This window comes from Gavialis gangeticus, unplaced genomic scaffold (genome assembly GCF_001723915.1).
Source record: "Gavialis gangeticus isolate Ggan-Ray unplaced genomic scaffold, GavGan_comp1, whole genome shotgun sequence".
Lineage (NCBI taxonomy): Eukaryota > Metazoa > Chordata > Crocodylia > Gavialidae > Gavialis > Gavialis gangeticus.
In genome coordinates, this window is record NW_017728957.1 from 584552 (window position 1) to 606242 (window position 21691).

At 48.7% G+C, this 21691-nt stretch overlaps 1 protein-coding gene across 1 annotated transcript; it reads right to left on the reverse strand.

Annotated features, from left to right (window-relative positions):
• Window positions 1-1364: 1364 nt before the first annotated feature.
• GPR137C (G protein-coupled receptor 137C) lies at window positions 1365-21687 on the reverse strand. The gene is made up of 7 exons (XM_019502153.1): window positions 21385-21687; window positions 10166-10209; window positions 8537-8765; window positions 6136-6285; window positions 5061-5186; window positions 4810-4928; window positions 1365-2818 (listed from the first exon to the last, which is right to left on the reverse strand). Exons 1-7 carry the CDS (start codon window positions 21685-21687, stop codon window positions 2647-2649), a joined length of 1143 nt encoding a protein of 380 aa, XP_019357698.1. The 3' UTR covers window positions 1365-2646.
• Window positions 21688-21691: the final 4 nt, after the last annotated feature.

The following is a 21691-nucleotide window of genomic DNA, read 5'->3' on the forward strand; positions in this document are numbered from 1 at the left end:
TTTTTTTCCCTTTTTTTAATTTTTTGCTCAACACTCCCTTCGCTCCAAAGGAAACATAAAGTGCTCCTAGTGCTTTGGAATCAAAGCGAGAATGGGGGCCAGAAGCTTAAAAACGTATGGTCTTTGGTGACTCATGGGAGAGGACAGAAGGGCAGTGCATGGAGTTTGGGTCCCTTGTTAGTTTCACCATAAGTCGAACAGTGATCGAGACAGAGCAACTTGGTTCTGCATCGCAGCTCAGGACAGGAGGCTGGTCTCATGTCGGTAGTTACAAGAAAGCAGCAGGGGGAGAGCCAGAATGATCCCCTGGAAGCACACTCGGGTTCAAGGACTAGAGCAGGGTAGTCACCGATCTGCCAGAACAGCTGGAGAGGGTGCAAGAATGAGCACGGGCTGCCTGTCTGGGGCCAGCAAGAGCAAAGATATACCAAGGATCTCACAGTATCCCCAGAACGATCTTCAAGCCAGCTCTTCCATTTCTGGACATGGTGGCTAACCAGACTAGGTCTAGTTCAGTGTAGCAGACACCGATCTGCTCCTTGCACATGCTCCCATGTACAGGGGAGGACTTTGCTCTCTAGACTCCAGGCCTGCCCAGCAAAGCTCTACAACGTTCTGAGAACTGAGCACGTGTTTTGGTTACATACACTCATTTTCTCCCCACCCTACACAAACACACATGCAGCCACAAGTCTGGCCATCAGAAATGTAGAAGGCTAGAAGCCCCTTGGGCCTACTGAAAGTACCAGCAGTGTCTCCTGGGGAAAAGTGATCCCCACTGGGTTAGACAGACAGACTATCCTTTTCCTCTGTGTGGCCATCCCCAGTCCCTTTAAGTGACATTCTGCTCTAACAAGAGGTTTGAATTCAATTAAAAAAAATTAAAAACAAATACAAGCAAAGAAAATCAAAAGCCAAGCCACCCTACAAGGTTTGTGCAGTTCAACAGCAGGAGCAGCTCCTGTTAAGAGGCCAAGCTTTCCCTGTAGCACAAGGTCTGCTGGAATATGAAGGGGAGAAGGTGCCCTGGACAAGTCTATGACAAACTGGAGACAGCAGCTGTCTTACTGACTGCAGCACCAGCACCCCTCCTGGACATGTTCTTTTGAAGCTGCCACCTTGTAACCCAGAAGCATATTTAAAAAAAAAAAATCAATTCATTCGTGCATCTGCTTTAAATAGGTCTGTGCATCCCAGCTGCCACTTCCTGCTTTCCTATTTCAAGTGGGGAGTTTTTGGACATAGTTAAGAGCCATTGAGAGACTAAGCCTGTTCTGGAATGCAATCCAAGTGGGTAAAAACAACCCATTCTGTTAAAAGACTCCTCAGTCAGACCCACCCACAGGGCAAGTATAGCAGCTATCTGCAGTCTGAATACTGAGGACTTCAGCCCAGAGCACTCCGCACCCACTTTCTAGGTCATATTCAGTGGCAAGGAGGTTGGTAGACCTTGAAGAGTAGAGAAAGAAGAAACAGATTTGAAGAGGTCCTAGCTAAGTACCTGAATCGGAACACAACCCTTCCAGCCATCGTGGGGGCCACCATTTCCATGTCAGAGCGCTGCTGTGGAGAGGGGAGGACACACAACAAAAACTATCTCATTTCCAAAAGTGACTTCCCTGGGTTTGTCTTGGCTTAGGTTAAAAAGGTTCAGTTAATTGCTAATCTGCCAAAAGCACGTAAATACTGAGTGCTGCTCAGGGCATTCCTGAGCAGAGCTAGTGCTCCAAGCAGCCTCTGTTACATATTTGTTTTGGCCAAAACAAGGACTCACAGATAACACCTGCTTCCCAGCCTCCTCACTGTGTTTTCCTTTTGTGGCCATGCCCATACCTCGCGGCCCAGTGCTCACACCGCAAGCCTAGCACCAATTATGGTCGTTCTGCTCCTCCCAAGTTAGCGTTTCTCCTTTTAACTAAAGTGTGAAGAGCTGTTCAGTGACCTCAGTGCTACTTGGTACGCACAAGCCTTCTGTACCTGTGCTTTTACGTTTGCTTTCACAAAGGTCCCAGAGCAGGGCATTAGAGCAGTCCATTGAAACCAGAACCTTGAGTCAGAGCCAGCGCACATTCTCAGCAAGGAGACATTCCCTTCATCTTGCGCAAATATGGCACATTTTGCTTTAATCAATATTCTTCATTGTCCCCATAGTAGCGTGCACCCTGTTGCTCGTCAGGAAGGGAGATGTACTGTCCTTTGAGAGTGGGTCAGACCACGGAGTCTTTCACAGATCACGTATGCTTGCTCCAGTTCCTGCAGGAAGACAACAACACCTCCCAGCTATGGATGTGCAATTAAAAAAGTTTCAGACAGGGAGAGTCTGAGCGAGATTTGTTCCTTCAGAATGTGCAGATAAAAGTGCAAATATGCAGTTGATGTTTCTTCTCTAGTAAGGAAGCTCTGGTGCTTTTAGCTGCCAACAAGCATCTTGAGAAAAAACAAACAGACCGAAAAGCTTCCAGAGTTCACCTTCACTTTGCTACATGGTACCGTGAGTCAGTCTTGTTCATTACGTGCAGCCCATGAGTCCAGGCCCTGGTCTGTGGCTGCATTAGGTGATGGAATGTTTGCGTAGATGAAGTTAGACGTTTAGAAAACAAATTATTACAAATCTTACACCCCGAGAGCTGCCTCCGGTAGCCCTCTTCAGTTCTGTGGTGCTGAGTATAAGCCATGGCGATTGCTAGACTCCAAGTCGCCAGAAGTGAAGAGCAGGGGGGCGTCATCTATTGTAGGTCCACTCAGATGAGGAGCAGCAGGGTAGCTGTCGCTGCCAGTCAGAGAGCCGTACCAGCCGGAGCACGGAGGGGCAGCCAGGCTTTGAAGAGAAGAAAATGTAAACTCTTAGAAATGGAATAGCCTCAGACATGCTTCTAGCTTGTGTACTCCCCTAGATGATGAAACAGTGCCCTTCTCAAAGAGAAAGACGACTTCCCGGAATCATGTACCCACCCACTGAACAATTTGGCCCCTACTGAAATTTTTTTTAAAACTGTCAATTTGGGTGCTCAAATTAACACCAGAAAATACAAGTGAAGATTCCTAGTTTTAAGGCTCTTATAAATCACCCCCCTGCCCACACCAAGCACCAATTGCCAACTCCAGAGGCTGCCTAAGATTTTTGTGAATCCTAGCAAAATGGTTCTAGTGTTTTTATGCCAGAGACATGGTTATTTTTGACCAGTGACCCATGGTGGATGGGTCATTTTCAACCTGAAGGGATGTGGGCAGTGGGGTCCCCCAGGGCTCAGTCCTCAGGCCTGCACTGTTCAACATCTTCATCAGCGACTTGGACGAGGGGGCGAAAAGCACCCTGTTCAAATTTAAAATGTGGGGAAAAAAGTGGGCACAACAGAAGGGAGGGACAGGCTGCAACTAGATTTACACAGGTTACAGGGGAGGGCGGATGAGAACAGGATAGGATTCAACACTGACAAGTGCAAGGTGCTGCACCTGGGGAGGAACAACTGGCACCATACCTACAGGCTGGGGAACTCCCTTCTCGTCAGCACAGAGGCAGAAAAGGCTCTTGGAGTCACTATTGATTCCAGGATGAACATGGGCCACCAATGCAGGGACACAGTCAGTCAGGCTAACCGCACCTTGTCACACATACACAGATGCATCACAAGCAGGTCCAAGGAGGTGATCCTCCCCCTCTATGCAACACTGGTCAGGCCGCAGCTGGAGTACTGCGTCCAGTTCTAGGCGCCGCACTTCAGGAGGGACGTGGACAGCATCAAGAGGGTCCAGAGGAGGCCACTCGCATGGTCAAGGGGTAGCAGGGCAGGCCCTACAAGAGGCTACGAGACCTGAACTTGTTTCAGCCTCCACAAGTGAAGGCTGAGAGGGGATCTGGTGGTCGTCTATAAAAAAAAAACAAAAACTTACCAGGGGAGACCAGTGGGGAACGGGAGAGTTCCTGTTCCCCCAAGCACTATCAGGGGTAACTGGGAATAACAACCACAAGTTGATTGAGAGTAGGTTCAGACTAGACATCAGGAGGCGCTACTTCACAGTCAGGGTGGCTAGGATCTGGAACCAACTTCCAAGGGAAGTGGTGCTCACTCCTTCCCTGGGGGTCTTCAAAAGGATGCTAGATATTCACCTAGCGGGGGTCATTTGATCCCAGCATTCATTCCTGCCCATGGCAGGGGGGTCAGACTTGGTAGGGTCAGAAGGGACCTGAGCAGATCAACTATGAAACTATGCTCAGAAGAGATGCACACAATCTCAGCCTATTGAAAGCCAGGGGATGACAGAAATGCTATTTCCAAGGCACTTTTGGCTCAAGCTTCTACAATAGTAATTTCATCTAAAGCTTTCTGCACCTGTCTAACCCTAGTCTGACTTTTGGTCTTCAAAACACACATTTAAGCACTCTAGACCGGGGGGTCAGCAATATTTTCCAGCAGCAGGCCAGAATGACTTGGGTTATGTTGAAGGTGGGCTGGTGCTAGCACCCGGCTGCCACCATTTTGTCACTACTGCTCCTCTGTCACCAGCTGCAGTGCAGCATGAAGCATCCAGCTGCCCAGTCTGGGGGCTGATTCCAGTGGCTCTGCAAGGACACAGGTTGCTGGTTCCTGCTCTAGGCACTTTAACCACAGCCAGCAATTCAGCTTCAGCGCTCAACTGCAGCTCTGCTTCTCAACAGTCTGCCACAAATCCCTATGTCTAGGCTTCAGGCACTGCTGCTATGACAGATTCTTTGGCTCTGGAGCCGGAGTGAGCTGCTCTGTAGCCTTATCAACTTTCTGCATACACAGAGTCCAAGCCGTGGCTATCTGAACAGCAGTCATGACCCACCTTCCCCCATCTCTTCCGCTAAGTCGTGACAAGTCATCATCGCTGTCGTACCGCCTCGGATTGTCAAAGAAGTATGCTCGGGAGCTGTAGCTATGACTGTTTATCATCCCACCTGGTGTCTGCAAGAGAGGAACAAGAAGTGACTAGTTTCTGCAGACTGAGTTGAAAGGGGATGCCACACAATACAGATCCTACCTCATGTTACTCTCTGCGCTACAATATTTAAAGGCAATTAGTTTGTGACATCATACCAAGTTCTGAGAGAGTCTCCGAGCTCGGAAGAACAGCACCACAAAGGTCATCGGCACCAGCTCCCAGAGAAAGAGGACCACTCCGAACACCACAAATTCTTCTCCACTGATTTCTTCCCCGTGGATCTGCAAGCACAGCACGCGACACTGAAGGCTTTTGGGCAACTCAAGTTCACACCCAAGGGATTTGGGTCCAAAAGCTTGACTAAGATCCAGCCAAGCATGTGGTGTACAGACTGTTCTGGAGTTCAATCTCAGGAATGTAGGGCACTGGAGTTTCTGGACTAGGCAGACTAGTGGTTCATCTAGTCCAGATGAGTTTCTATGCCAGTGTGGACCCCCTCAGTGTAAGCAACTGATATGTTAAGACAGAGCCATTGTATCAAGTGGCACAGGGGAAGGTTTCCATGTCCCTACAAAGCATTTTCCTCAGCAGGCAGAAGGATGTGGCTACAGGTTGCTTCTGTGTGGGACACACACACAGTACTCCAATGGACTACATGACCTGCTCCTGACCATTTCTCTGCTGATTGCAATAACCCTCACTGGTCCATGACAGAAACCTAGAAGGATAAAAATCAGTCTATGCTATACCATAGTACAATGGATAGCATCAGCAGTGTGCATGTACACACTGCAGAATCAGATCAAAGTGTCTCATTTGCTTAACACTGTGCATCTCCTTTCAGCCCTTTAGTTTCCTGTCTGTATACAAATCCCCCATAAGGAAGCAACATTTGCCAACATACTGCAGCATTCTCACTGTTATGGTTCATAACACACCTGGGCCAGTCAGTGTTAAAGAAATAGGACAGTCACTCTCTGAACAAAGACTCTGTTTTAGAATTAACAGTTGCTGCTGCAACCCCCTTCCATGGAGGAGACTTCAGCAACTAGCAACAGACCAACCTCATTTCTCCAGAATCCTAACACGCCCAGGGATGCATTATCTTTTTGTATTTGCATTGGGTTTCCCAGGACAGCTCTACTTCTACCTACACCCTAAAGGCAACTCCACAACACACACACGCTTCTCATTGTCACTGACCCAAGTGACTTCTCACACACACTTTACCTTATCTGAAGGGTTGTCCCAGCCATAGTTAAATGGACTGGGAATATTGTCTGGAGACATAACCACTGCTACCAGGTTGTAGCAAGCCCTTGAAGAATACAGAAGGGCAGCTACAGAGCCCACGAGGATAGCCTGGCAGACGGATGTGCCCTAAAAACGGCAGAGGAAACAAGATGCATTAGAAGACAAGTACGCTGTAACTCAAGTCTTCCCCAAAGATTAGTCTATGCATGGCAAGTAGTGCGTGCAATACCTGACCCAGATCATCAACTTCAAACACCAGCTTTAAATATTTTAGTGATAACCGGGCTAAGAACCTCACTCTGAACTCTGGGGAAGTTCACCATAACAACCCAGCAGGAGCAGCCTTGCAAACTGAATGGCAGAACAACAGTTAGAGTGATCTAATAGAATACTTTAATAATAACTATTAGAACTGTGTGGTTACCTGTGGTGCGCAGTTATAGGTAGAGCAGAAAGCATAGTTTATGCAAGCACATGCGTATTATGGTCTACACCAAGGGTTGACAATGTTTTTAGGCAGAGTGCCAAAAAACACCCGCAACCTTGATTTGCAAGATGTTGGCATGCCAGGGGCAGATGGCGGGGGAATCGCAAGAGGACAGATCCTTGTTGTAGTAGCACAGCCCCGGCCTCTTTTGAAGCATGCTTGCCAAGCAAAAAATGCTTCTGCATGCCATGCATGCTGGGAGTTGCCTACCCCCGGTCTAGACACAGCCAATGTAAGACAAAGCCCAAGGAACAGTCAAGAGTCAAGCCCCCAGTGTTACATTCTCATGTATGTCATCGCTTTGTTAAGGCAACTGGTCCTTCCATGGTGTGATGTACCACAGCCTTTTTAAAGCTGCTCTGAGAATATCTGAGAGGGTCCTTGAAGTGCCCTGCTGTCACAGGAGTGACTGCTTCAGGCAGCAGCATGTGTCCAAAGAGTTAGAAGACAGCATTTTAGCCGGGGACACCGAACAGCTTGCAGTACAAGGAACTTCACAAAAAGTCGGATACACTTGCAGTTCTGTTCTGAAGGCAGTGGCAGCCAGTATAGCAGAGCTGTGCGTCACCATGCCTTTTATCCAGAATTCCTGCAGCCGTGACCCTTGTCCAATCAACCTAACAACTACTGTTATGAATCCCCCTGCACTTTACAGGGAATAACTCTCTCCCTTCTCTGCCACAATTAGGTCATCTATTTTACTGTGCTTTTGTCTTACAAGGGCTCCCAACAGTCCCTTCACTCCTGGTGCACAGCCCTCCTCTGTCCCTCCAAGCCAACAGTTCACATTTATATGGAATCTTTTCTCTGCAATCAGCTTTTCTCAGACCTGAAAAAGGACATGCTTTTGGGCACCAGTGCCTGACAATCTAGTTGTTTTCTGAGCATGCGGTCTAGGTCCTGATCTCTTGCATCCTTTTTGGGAAAGGCCCAACACGATGCCTAGCTCCTTGCATTATTCTGCACTAGAGTTTATCCAGTGACGGGGAAAGCGTGCTCATTAATGGTCAGATTGGTGGTATGGGGCAGGGGAATTACCCCCTCCAAAAAAAAAACAAAAAACAAAAAAAAAAAACCAAACAGTGTCCTCATCTTTAGTCAGGCCATTGCTTGCAGGACTGATCGAAGAAGTCTAGTTACCACAGTGGGTTGGACCTACACCTCCAGACATTATCTACAGGAAGCTGGTACCTGTTATGTGAAATGCAAGAGCACTTAGGGGAGTTTCACCTGGCCTGGTTGCAAGGAGTGGAAGTTGTGGCTATATCAGGGAGTGGTAGCCAAGTACTTGCTTTCAGCAGCAGTAGCACATTAGTCTGGAGGATTAGCAGATAGTGGGTGCCCTGGCCCAGTGTTCCTTATGGGGTGAAAAGACTAGAGGATGGAGAAAAAGAAGTTTCGCTAGCCCTTTACTTCTCTCAGGCTCAGTAGATTGAATATAGTCCCTGGCACAAGGAAAGTAGCAGAACACCAGCAGTTTGCACAGCAGGAGTTCAATGACAAGGCTAGACTAGACGAAGACTGCCTTCACTCTCAGTATCACTACTGTAAAAGTCCCTCTAGGGTCAGCAACCCTGTCTGCATCAGGTCTTGGTTCACTACTGACATAAGGCTCTATGCATCTGGTCCAGCACCTACGTGCTACAGAAGATGAAGGGCAGAAGTGCAGGTCTCTAAGAGGTACAACAAGCCATTAACAAGTTAAGGCCACAGGTCAGGAGAAGAGGTTTCTTGCAACAGTGAAAGCCATTTCCAGCAGGCATTTACATCATTTGGAAGGGCTTTTTTGCCAGGCTAGCACAAGCCTGGTTAGACAAACTGGAGACGCACTTGAACGGAGATGGATTTCACCAGTGTTTAAGCAGTTGACAATGTAAGTGTTGCACCTACCTTTGACTCGAGGTAGACATTTGCTGAAGACATTTTTGCAAGTTTGCACATACAACAAGCTAATGAAATGGCACAGAGAATGAAGAGAGTGTCATTGGCTAACGCCTGAGCCAACACTGTCCATCTCAGCTGATTCTCTGGAATATCTCCATAGATTAACATTGCACAGGTCACATTCACAACTAGGAAGAGAAGGCTGGTAAATAGGGAGCCCAGATACATGAGGACCCTGAAAAGGAATAAGAAATTGATGTTAAGTGAGGTAGTCTATGAAGCTGCTCAATAGCTACATTCAAACATTCTGGAGTGGTGCCTGTGTGTCCAAACTCCTAATTTGCAGACTCAAGATTACTTGCTGCACGAAGAGGCCCTTATGAAAGCTGGGAACATTTAGATATTCAGAAGTCATTACACTGTAAGACTCTTATCTTAGACAAAGCAGACTGAGAAACTCTAGCATTTGAGGCATCCTGTGATCTTTAGAATAATAGAAAATTTGGGTTGGAAGGGACCTCAGGAGGTCAGCTAGTCCAACCCCCTGCTCAAAGCAGAAGCATCTCCAGCTACATCAAGGCTTTGTCTAGCCAGGTCTTAAAATAACCTCCAAGGATGGAGATTCGTCCACCTCTCTGAAAATTGTGGAACCTTTGTGGGCAGATAGGAGTTACACAACACTTAACTGCAAGAAGATAAAAAAAAACAAGCTCTTATCTTGCAGTGTTTAGTGTTGTTCTAACCTTACCTTGGATGGAGAAGCCATAGAGTCAGCACAATGCAGACACCCAGTCTTGGTACAAACAGAGACTGCAACTACATTACATCCTACATCAAAATACGAAGACCATCGAAAAGCAAGTCCCTGGCCCAATTACTGACATGCTGCTAAAAGCCACCCAGGCCACATCAGACTAGAGACATGGTATTCCATGGCTTCTTCAAGGTTGCAGACCACTGGCCTACACTCTGTTTTGACTTGGTTCTTGATCCTATATAACTGCAACTCCATGCCAAATGCTCATATTGCTCCAGGGTGAGTTACACTGCACTGGAGATCAGGAACAGAACTAGCCCTGTCACCAACTAGAAGTGATTTGGAAGTAGTAAAAGAAGGGCAAGTCCCCAAAAGGTTGATGTGGGTGACTGCCATAGAAGAGACTGAGAAGCAGAGTGCTGGTGTAGCAGTACTCTTCCAGGCAGCGTGCATGAGCAGGCTTGGCATTTAGTTTCCCAAAGCCATGGTGACCATGCACAAAGCAAGGCATTCTTGACTGGTACTTCGTCTCCAGGAAAGCCTCTCTGCTGATGCACACTGGGTGCTCATGTTGGGTAAGTGGTTCCGGCGGCTCCTCAGCACACGTGGTCAAGTCCTTTACTCCAGACCTGCAAGGGACCAAACTCCAGTTCTTGTACTGTAACACAAAGCTTCCCTCGGGCTCTGCTAGCCACACCCTGCACCACAGAGGCTAGCTCATCTTAACCAAGTCACTCCTTGCAAAAAGAAAGAGCAGACCTAGTCCTACCAAGCTCTAAACACAGGAGTCTACTGATTTCAGACAGTGGCTTCCAGATATACACTGTCATTAAACAAGAGCATATTGGGAGGGTGGTCTAAAGGGAAATATTACTTACTTGTACTTGTTGAATTCTGCTGCACATTTGACTTTGAATATAACCTGGAAAGAAGAGGGAGGAATGTCATTACGACCAGGATTATAAGTGATAGTCCCTTTGGCAGTACGCTGAAAGGGGTCCCTTTCCCTAGGAAAGGAAACTCAGGTTTCCATTCTAGACATGGGAGTCTATAGCCCTCCAAACCAATCAATGCAAATTGCAGCCTGCAACTTCTTGCTATGTAGACAAAAAGGTTGAGCAAACAGTGTGTAAGTTTGTAGGTAGCAAGTTATCTTGTATTCTTACAAAAGAATTATGCTTAAACCAATTACTCTTTGGGCAATAACAGCAAGCCCAGTTTTATCATCCAAGAGGAAACCAAGGCACTCAAGAACACTGCTGAATTCCAGTCTCCTTACATTTTATAGCTGCTAGAGCTGCGCTGTTCAAAGTTTACTTGATGAGATGCTCTTTGTACTGCATATTTTAGTGCCTCAGTACTGTTTAATTTCCTTATTAACGAAAGTGCTTTAGCTGCTATATTAAACATTCGAGGGCTATTTCTAGTTTAGCCATTTGTATTGGATTAAATTTCACAGAGAAAGCTATTGCAATAATAGAGTACACACACTCACACTCGGTGGCCACATCCAGATGGATGCAGCTGTGCTGTACGTGGTGCCGTAGATACATCTGCAGTGCCACATACTGCACATTCAGGTGTTCTCCGTGCCACAAGGTAGCAGTGTGTGGGAGAGGGGGAGAAAGGGGGGTTTGACCCCAGGAGATCCTAGGGTAAAAAAACAGGGAAGGGGGGAACGAGGGGAAGCTGGGGTGGTATGTGCAGGGGCAGCACATACTGCCCAAGACTAGAGAGCCTGGCCAGCCAGAGCCATGCTTTGGCTGCTGACCAGGCTCTGAGCAGCAGGATTGCTGCTGCTGCAGCCCCAGAAGACCCCTAGGTAAGGCTGCTGGGACCAGCCCAGTGTTGGCCCCAGCCTCCCTTACCCCAGCTGCGGTACCCTGCCATATGCCATAGGGCACGTGGCACAGGCTTTCCCCGGGGACAGCTAGCAGCGGCACAAGCGTCCACTTTTGTGTGGATGCAGCCAATGTGTCTGCTTCTGGGTTTGTTCACCCTAGAGACAAACTTCGTTGGCCAAATACAATTTTCAACGGTGATTCATCATTCACTTGAAGACTAAGCCCAAGCCCACTGAATTCTGTAGAAGACTACAGACTGAATTACACAATTCGTATTACATCTTGCACTCTAGAACAACTCTCAGGCCAGGAAGGAAATAGTGCATAGATTTCCCTTAAACAGCAGCAGTAGTTATAGGCCCAAACTCACACGGGGCAAGGAAACATTCACAATGCAACACTTCCTTGGTTTTAATCCAAGCAGCTGCACGTGGCTTGCAGAAGGGAGTTTTGGAAGAGAGCTTAAAGAGCCCCTCACAGGCTATTAGGTTGGTCTACCGCCAACATGCAGAGAAGACTTTTTCCTTTGTTACAGACACACCCGCACAATGCAAGAGTTAAGGGTCAAGAGCAGCAAATCTCCACCCTCCCACCAACACTTTTTCCTAGCTCTTGACTCACTAGATTCCTAGTCTTGCCTGCCAAGTGGTGGCTGCCCACTGGTTTGCCATTTCACGAAGAACAAACAATGAGTGGTACAATGCCGAGCAGTCTTAGAGCACACTGGACTCCTTTGAAAATCCCAGCCTAAATGAAGCAGAAAAACCAAGTTCCACTGAACACTAATAAGAAATAGAGCAAACAACTAAATCGTTGGACGAGAGGCCATTCAAAGACTAGGCAAGTGAGATACTAGACAAACCGGATGGCCATCCTGCTTCCTAATCCATAGTTCTGCTAATTTAATCATCAAGTCCCCATTTCTCAATGTGGAGGTTGCCCGTGAGCAAATAGAGCAGACACAAATAGCAGCCAAGTTGCTCTAGTAAAGCTCAGCCATCCTTTAAGTACTTTGTCACTCCCATTAATCCTTCCCTGGTTCAGCACAAGATTACAGACAGGATTTAATCCTTTGGAAAGCATTGATTTCTACATGTGTTCAAAGGATTAATTGGCTAATCTGGAAAGGAGGGGTCTGAAGCAGGGTCGCATCTGCACACTCCTTACATCTCAACTTTTTTTGGAGCCAGAAAGGCAAGTTTCAAAAGGCAGCTTCACCATGAAGGATGGCAAGGCTTTGCTGAGCCAGTGAGCTGGGAGCGTACAAGATGCTACCAGTTCTAGTAGATGCATTTGCAGTCACTGAAGCATCATCAGACTGAGCGTACCTTTTATAGTTTCATAGTTAGTAGGGTAGGAAGGAACCCAAGTAGATCATCTAGTCCGACACCCTGCCATGGCAGGAAAGAGTACTGGGCTCAAATGACCCCAGCAAGGTGTTCATCTAACTTCCTCTTAAAGACCCCCAGGGTAGGGGCCAGCACCACTTCTCTTGGAAGTTGGTTCCAGATCCTAGCCGCCCTGACCATGAAGTCGTGCCTCCTGATAGCTAACCTAAATCTACCCTCACCCAGCTTGTGACCGTTATTCCTGGTCACTCCTGGCAGTGCACGGGGGAACAGGGACTTCCCCAGTGCCTGCTGGTCCCCTCTGACTAGTTTGTAACAGGCCACTAGATCCTCCCTCAGCCTTCTCTTGTGGAGGCTGAACAGGTTCAGGTCCCGTAGCCTCTCCTCATAGGGCCTGCCCTGCTGCCCCCTGACCACGCGAGTGGCCCGCCTCTGGACCCTCTCCATGTTGTCCACATCCCTCTTGAACACTAATAAGAAATAGAGCAAACAACTAAATCTTTACTAAATTATTACTGTCTCCTTCCTTCAGCTACATCCCTTTCAGGTCCCACACCATTTTTGTTCTAGGGCAGGGATTCACAACCAGGTACAGCATTCTGGGGTGATGCGAGATCATTGTATGGGTGCCACACAATATCAGCACTGCTTGGCATACAAATACCTGCGCGTAAAATTTGCAGGGTTAACCCAGAAGTGTCAAGCTGTTTGATGCTATGGATTCTTTTCTGACCCATGGTGGTCTTTCAAATTCTTTGCAATACAAAAGTGGTTCCATCATCTCTACCCCAGCAAAAAGGGTTGGGGGTGGGGGTGGGGGAGGAAAGAGAGACAGAGCAAATAAATAAGAGCTGACATTTTCTGAGGGATGTCTCAAGTCTAAAGTAGTTTCCCTTAGAGTGATTCTTCATTGCTGACTAATAGGTGTCACATTCTGATTTGCCATCTCTCTTCCACCTTTGAGTCAGAGCCATCAAGGCCACTTCATTTTCCAAGAAGCTTTGGGAATACTGGCATTCATCTGACAACCTTCTGAGAGAGGCACTGGCCCCTGTCTTCATAGTTGCAAGTGCAGATTTAGCGTGCTGGTTTCTAACGTTTCACAGAAGTTTAGGGCTGGAAGGGACCTTGTGAGATCATCGGGTCCAGCCCTCTGCTCTGGGCAGGAAAGACCGCTGGGGTCAAATAACTCCAGCAAGGTGTGCGTCCGGTCTCCTTTGGAAGATCTCCCGGGTAGGTACCTGCACCACCCCTGCTGGGAGTCTATTCCAGAGTCTGGTCACCTGAACTGTGAAGTTTTTCCTTATATCTAATCTGAAACCTCCTTTTAGGAGTTTATGACTGTTATACCTAGTTTTCCTCTGGAGCACGCTCTGGTGAATAGTTGCTCACCTAGCCCCTGATATATTTGTAAGCTGCCCCCACCTTCCCCCCCCCCCCATCTTCATTTTTCTAGGCTGAACAGTCCCATATCTGCCAGCCCTTCCTCGTATGGCTTGTTCTCAGGCCCCTAATCATACACGTGGCTCTTCTCTGGACTCTCTCCAGCTTCTCCACATCCTTCTTGAAGTGCAGCGCCCAGAACTGGATGCAGTACTCCAGCTGTGGCCTCACCAAAGCCATGTTTCTCTGCACCAGTTTCCTTTCAGGCATGGACCAGAACCGGCTGGCAGATGCTAGTCATTAGGTCTTCAATGTTTAGAGACTGTTTAAGCTCACAAAGAGGAGCTTGCCTATGCTTTACATGGCATCTTTTGTCCCCCTTCAAGCCAAAACTGAACTCCCCCCGTTGTGATACCAATTTACAGAGTAGTTTATTTACATTGTGAACCACGTTCTTCGTAGCTGCAGTTGTTGCCTGTAGATTAATATGATCCACAGTAGGATTCTCAGAGGCAGGATACTATGCTGGGATTTCTCTTCAAGCCTTTTGAAGAGGAGACCGAAGGTAGTTAGGTGGAAAACCCCTTTGGAAGGATTTCTGCATATTTGTCTCCCAGTACAATCCAACACCAGTGAACGCCTGTTCTGGAAAGGTGTGATCAGTGGAGTTCAAACACTGCTCCAAAGCACAAGGCGCCCAGCTTGCCGCATTTCTCACCCCACCTTCCCATACTATTTGTACAAGATATCCCTCACACCCGAGTGGAAGCAAGTTACTGATAAGAGGGCTGAAGGAAAGAAAGACGAGCACCTTCACCCAGCCAGCCTCGCTTAGCGCAGCAGGTTCTGTTTCCACTACGATTCAGCAATTAGCTTTACTATTGGCACCACTCTGTATCTTAGTTATAATCATCGAGGTTCTCAGATCCCTGCACAGCTGCTCACATTAAGAAGATTGTGAGCATGCATTGGTCCAGGACAAGCATTTAAAAGTTTTTACTATTGCCAACATATTTGTAATTAGTAATAATAAAAAATACTTGTGTCCTGAGCCAAAGATGAGATGTGGAGTTCTGTTTGTTGTTTCTGTTGGTTACATCTTGGGTCCTCAACAACAAGCCTGACATTTTAGGCAAGTTTTAGTCCTGGGTCAGCAACATTTTTGGGAAGAGTGCCAAAAACACCTGCCACTTTGACTTCCCAGATGTTGGTGCGCCAGAGGCAGATAGCAGGGGAGCTGTGAGGGACCCGGTCCTTGTTGTGGCAGCACAGCCCTGGCCCCTTCCCCACCATCCACCCCCCTTTCTCCTCCCCCCTCCTTGAGGCGTGCCTGCACCCATCACCATCGATGAGCCGGGCTGGGGCTCCCTGGACCTCGGTACAGCCACGTGCAGCCTCCCAGCTGCTTGCCACAGCCGGCCCAGGCCCTGGGCAGGCCCCTGACACCTGCCATGGAGCCCAGGCTGCTTGCAGCAGGCAGCAGGAAGGCTGCAAGTAGCTGCACCAGGATCCACAGAGCCCTGGCTCGGTTCACTCCCAGCATCAGGGACACACGCACCTCAAGGTGAACAATGGGGACGGGGCCAGGGCTACACTGCCAAAAAGATTGGGCCCCTCATAGCTCCCCTGCCATCTGACCTGAGGCATGAGCGCCAAGCAAAGTGCCTTTGTGTGCCACGCTCTGGCACACATACCGGGGGTTGCCTACCCCTGCTCTAGTCCGAGAAGACAGACAGATGAACCTTTTGTCAAGTCATTCATCTTGCCTAACCTGGCTATTAGGGCAAACCCATGATAGTAACCTCCAGGAGCTCGATATAGTCTTGAAAGGCAGAATGTTATATAGCCAAGGGTGGAATTTCAAAAGGTCTCAGCACCAGCCTTCCACTGACTTCATGGTCAGGGCGGCTAGGAGCTGGAACCAACTTTCAAGGGAAGTGGTGCTCACTCCTACCCTGGGGGTCTTCAAAAGGCGGCTAGATAATCACCTAGCTGGGGTTGTTTGACCCCAGCATCCTTTCCTGCCCATAGCAGGGGTTTGGACTTGATGATCTGCTCAGGTCTCTTCTGACCCTACTGACTATGAAACTAGGGCTTCAAGGGCAGAGTTATGACCCTCCCACTCCCCCCAAACTTCTCAGCTTTGCTTCAGTCAAGTGTCAAAGTTGCGGGGCAGTCTTCTGCAAGAGACAATGATAGACTTAATTCCTTGAAGCAAATGGAAAATCCAGTCCCTACCCCATTGAGATTCACCACCCAGCAAGTTGGGGAACTCATGATGCAGGGGCTCCACCATGTCACTGTGCAGCAGGCTAGAGCCAGTAGGCCTCCAGACACCGATCCAATATCCAGGGCATCCAACGCAGAGGCTGCTGCTCCACCTTCAGCAAGTAGGTTGAAGGATGTTTGCCCCTCCTCGGAAGAGCTCCAGCAGACAGCTGGGCAGTTGCTGTGCCCCAGGGACAGAGGAAAACCAACTCAGGATCCAGATACCTAGCAGACTGCATTCAGCCTTCAAAATGTGAATGCATAGATTCAGGAAGAAAGCAACCTGCTTCAGAGAGTCTGAGGTCCAGAGCACTTGAAGTATGAAATGAAAACCTTGCGAGTCTGCCCAAGTTAACAGGTGAGCTCCCTATTCAGAACGTTTTCCCGTTTCCCTTAGGAAGTGGACGATCTCAAGCCTCTGAAAGGGTGATTTCCAAGCTGAGCTACCCCAAGAGCACCAACTGCTAGCTGAAGGGGTTTAAGACCATCATGCTTCCTGAAGGTGGCTGGAAGAGATGGCCACAAAAAGTGGCAATTAAAAGGGCCCATCTTCTTTCTACCTAGTAGACTGGAAGAGTTCCTGTGGAGGGTTTGCCTTGGATCTAAAGCATCTGGTTCCTAGCCCATGGTGAACATATTCCATAGCAGGCAAGCATGTCTCTCCCCCTCCCAGAAAGACTTGAAATCCATCAGACCTGTGCAGAGGCCTTGGTCTTGTAGTTTTTTTTTGTTAAGGGTTTGAGCCTGACCTACAGCAAGCAGCACTTCACTGCAGTCCTGGACCTCCCTTCTGGTCTTGAAGGAGTTTCTCATTTCCAAGTCCAGAAAGAAATTAGGAAGACTAGTTAACTCCATTCAGCCAACTCTTCTGGCAAGGACGGCAATTTCCAGACCCTGTATTTGGGCTGCACAAGGATGTGGAGGCACATTCCTAGCACCCTTCTTTCTCCAGAAATCAGCTACTCCTTATTTAGAACCACTTTGGCTTAGTTGCGGGAGGGAGTTCAGGCACTTGCCCAAGTCACAAGAAAGATGTTCTACTTCTTAGTTTAGATCAGTAGTTTTCAACCTGTGGGGGTCTGTGGACTATGTCTAAGCTGTCCGCAAAAGATGACTATGATTAATCAATGCCACGCTTACAATTCAAATGGGTCTGCACCACTAGAAATTTTTTAGGGGTCCACAAATGAAAAAGGTTGAAAACCACTGGTCTAGAAGCAAGGCACCCATGTGTAGATTAGTATTCTCCATACTAAAGAAACTCTTTGCTATTCTCTCCATCACTAAGGTTGCTTCACACCCATTGCACTCATTCAGTACAATATACTGAAGTAACAATGCAGGCTTATTTAAGATTACATGCCATAAATAGCTTCTTCAAGGTTTCCACAAGTCCCTCCCACTCATCACCCTACAGTAGTCAGGCAGTCAAGAACCGAATCACAGAAAGGTCATGGGTGGGGTGGACCAACCCTGTGCATCCAAGTCACCCCATCCTGTCTCCCATGTCACCACAGCTGGCTGGGTACACCCTGGATTTCACAGGACAAGAGGCCATCTGGAGTTGGGAGGGGACCACGTGACTCATCTGCAAGTGAACAGGGTGGCTAGGACTGTCTAAAATCTTTTTGTTTCTTTATCTCCAACAGGTGAACTGCTGGGAGAAAAAGTAAAGGTTAGAAGTTCCTTCCATAGGAGAGCTAGAGGAAACTCAAAGGAGGAATGAGAACTCTTAGATGCTTCGTCAATTAGATAAAAGATGATCAAACAGGGGGGTGGGAGGAAAAAGCATACAAGAAATCCCAGGCTGGGTGCCACTTCCCTGCATCTCTGCTGCATTGTTGTTTGTTAAGAAGGGAATGAAGGAGAGGATGAAGCAATCCAATCAGTTAAAGTATTTTTAAATACACACATGCGCACGTACACACACACAAGCCAGATGGGTCATAGGCCACAGAATAATCTGAAGGAAGCAGCCTGCCATTGCTTTGCCTTAGAACAGGAGTCTTCGCTTTTCATGGTTGGAGAACACTGAAGGGGCAACACATGGGAGAAGGAACTAGGGAAGAGGGAAAGATAACATTTGCTTTAGGTTATGCTGCTCATTAGAGACTCCTTGGGAAGATCAAAGGAAAAACAAAGATTGGGTATAAAGGAAAGCAGGTACCTTGCAGAGGCATGGAGCTCAGAAGATCTCTCTGCTGCAGGGAAAGCTATTTTAAGCCTTCAGTGGCATCAGTGAGAGTTCAGTCTCTAAGAGAAACCTTGAACTGGAGCGTGCAACATCACAAGCAGCATGTTGCCTCTTTGGAGGAATGGATGATGGAGGGGAGGGGGTGGAGCAGGAGGGAGACGGAGGTCTTGAGAGAGATGCATGATTCAATCTGGAAACACACCCAAGAAATCTGAACTTTAAAATGGGTCTAATCAGGCTATGAGATCAAAGCCTAAAACATCCAGCAACAAAACAGATACATAAGCCTCCAACTCCATCTTGGTATTAGAAGCTTTTTCTATTGAGAACACATAGGTCAGTGATTCTCAAACTATTTAGCCCCCAGGTACTGCTCCGTATTGGAAGCGGAGCTGCACCCCATTTAAAAACCAAAGCTTGTTTTATTGTAGTGCTTACCTGCTTAACTAGGGGGCAGGAAGGAGGAAGAGCAGCTGGCAGGGAACAGCCTGCACTTCTCATCACTGTGGAATCACTAACCTCGGCATTCAATTAGCTGACAGTGGGAAAAGCCACTGTGAAGACTACCAAAGTTGCAAATCTGCAGCTACTAGAAGTTGCTTGTAAGAAAATTCCACAGGGGCGCTGGAAACTAGAGTACCCATTTCAAAACCTAAAGCCAGCTACAAGCAAATTTGCACAGAACAGTACGATTCTTCTATAGGTTTTAGACAGTCGGACACCTGTGTAGCATTGGGATGGCACACCCCAACTCCGTTTTCACACCCGAGAGGTTTCCAGTCCAGCAGTTATGTTTCCAATAAGTAAGGCCACTGAGCACCACAGAAGTGAGAGATAAACTGGTACTGAAAAAGGTGGAGGGCAGGGGAAAGAATGAACCCTTATCTGGCATGGCAGATCCTCTCTCAATGCACTTTCTTCTCCATGAAGATTACGCTGCATGCAGGAATCTAGTGGGGATCCAGCTTTACCTCCAGCTAGAAAAGGGGCCCTTAATACCAGCCTGCAAGTACATCAGGAAGCCAAAGCAGCCTAACACCTGGCACCCTACACCTGCAATGCTGGACAAGCAAGTATTCATGTACCCGGTGTTCTCTGTACCACCTAATGGGGAAGCAGGATCAAGAACTGAACCCCTCCGTAGACTTTACATGCTGCATTAGCTTAATTAAACAGGTACCACCCCTCAGTTTGTGACTGAAGTCAGAGTGGCACTATACTATAATGCACACGCCTCTTAAGAGTACCTGGCATCACTTTAACACTAGCTAGAAAGCTACCTCCAGCTTAGAGACGCACGCCAAGTCACACACCCAAGGCAATTCTTTGGTAGAGTGGCATTCGTAAACCAAAATCAGAGCATTAAAGTAAAAGTCATGTTCCACTCCATCGTCAACTCCTCCGTTTCTTGGGTAGATGGTGCCTAGTTGCAAGATTCATCGGTTCCACAAGAGAAACAAGAACAACAATAAGGTCTTTTAGATGTTTCAAGTCCCCCCTTGGCTCCACCATTTTGTATCTGGCTCCATCACTCATTCCTGCACCAGCAAGCACAAGACAAGGTACCATTTTATATCCATTTTGCACCAGTGTATATAACTCCCTGAGTCAGGTACCCAGGTTGTAGCAGTATTGGTCTAGAGGAAAAAGCAATCAGGATTTGCAGTAGAGGTGAATCTTTGGGGTGTTTGTGCCCAAAAGCTTGCAATTAAAGAAACTTTTTGGCAAAAATTTAGTAGATCTAATCACCTCTACTGCAAGTCCTGATTACTTTACAACTCCTTGACGCTCTTGAGAATCAGGCCCCTTGGCTGCAACTAAGCGTGCCTACACGCCCCATTTATTTTTAAACATTTGAGGTTTCTTTCCTCCTCTCCTATTCCATAGCTAATTACTTCAAGCCAAGGTGCGCTTGGAAACCAGCACACTTGGGAGAGGATGAAGGCACAGGAAGGCAGATTGCCTTGCACCTCTTGCCTTCCTCCCACCACTTCTTACCAAAAAGCTTTTCAAGTTTCAAAGAGCCTGTTGCTTAGAGCAAGGCTGCTTGTTCCCCAGCCGGGGGTCAAGTCCAACCTGCGGAGCCACAGCATATGGCCCCGCAGGGCCGCACACCAGGCAGGTGGAGGGGACACTGCGGGAATTAACATTGCCACTGCTCCACCACGTCCAGATTTCTGAACCTACTGCATCTGCCCCAGACCAGGCTCCCCCAGGGACAGGCCTGGCCCTGTCCATCCAGGGTTAAAAGCTCGGGTGCTGCCGGTGCAGAGAAACAATAACTTTGCGTGTCAGTGCTCTCCGTGACGCCTCCTTACCCGCCTTTAGAGGGGGGACACCAAGCCTCCTGGGGACACGGCAGGGCTTCTCCAACAGGGGATAGACCAGCCTGCGGCTGGCGATTGAGGTCACCGCACCCATGGCCGTGGCAATGGTTTATGGCATCAGGAGCCTGGTGCATCTCAGAGGCAGCACCCCCTCCTCACCTGCCTTCGCATCCAGGGATGCCGAACGCCTGGGGGGCAGGTCCAGGGGCGTGTGCACATCTCCTCTGGCAGGAGACACCATGCCGTGACATCAGCGCAGCCACGTCACAGCACGGTGACATCAAGCCAAACCCATTGAGGGCTCCGGCAGGAGACACCAATGATGCCCTGCAACGCCATCAACGCAGTGACGTCACAGCACCTGACATCACCACATCAAGCCAAACCCATCAATGGCTCTGGTAAGAGACGTGACGCCATGCCGTGACATCAGCGCAGCAACATCACAGCACTGTGACATCACCAGGTGTCAGACTCCAGCTCCTGGAGGTGCTGAGTTCCCTCATGAGGGGAGAGCCCCTGGGGCCACGGACCGATGACGTCACCCTACCCGAGTGACGTCACCTCCACTCGGCAGCACTCCCCCCCACTCCAGCGCGCGGCAACAACAGGCGGTGACGTCATGCCCGGCCTCCGAGGTAAAGCGCGTTAACACCCCCCTCCACACACACACACAGACAGACACACACGTTGGTGACCAGGAGGCGGCGCCCTTGCCCCGGGGGGTCTCACCTCGGCGAAGTAGAGCGTGAGGAGGCAGAGGCAGGCGAAGAGCAGGCAGACGGGCAGGCAGCAGAGCATCCAGCGGGCGGCGGGGCCGGGGCCGGGGCCGGGGCGCAGGTAGCCCGAGAAGAACGTGGTGCGCAGCGCCGCCCACAGCAGGCAGAGGAAGAGGCCGAGCGGGCGGTAGCCCAGGCGGCGCTCGCGGTAGCGCAGCAGCAGCCAGAGCTGCGCGTAAGTGAAGAGGAAGAGCCCGGCGTAGAGCGCCGTGTGCAGCGCCGCCAGCCCCAGCCGCAGCGCTACGGACAGCGGCATTGCC

Excerpts from the sequence above, each read along its gene's own strand:
- GPR137C (XM_019502153.1), bottom strand. The coding sequence starts at position 21,687 with ATGCCGCTGTCCGTAGCGCTGCGGCTGGGGCTGGCGGCGCTGCACACG. Across the intron at positions 10,210-21,384 it reads TCACGCTCTACTTCGCCGAG|GTTATATTCAAAGTCAAATG; the intron begins GTGAGACCCCCC and ends TCTTCTTTCCAG. Across the intron at positions 8,766-10,165 it reads GCAGAATTCAACAAGTACAA|GGTCCTCATGTATCTGGGCT; the intron begins GTAAGTAATATT and ends ATTCCTTTTCAG.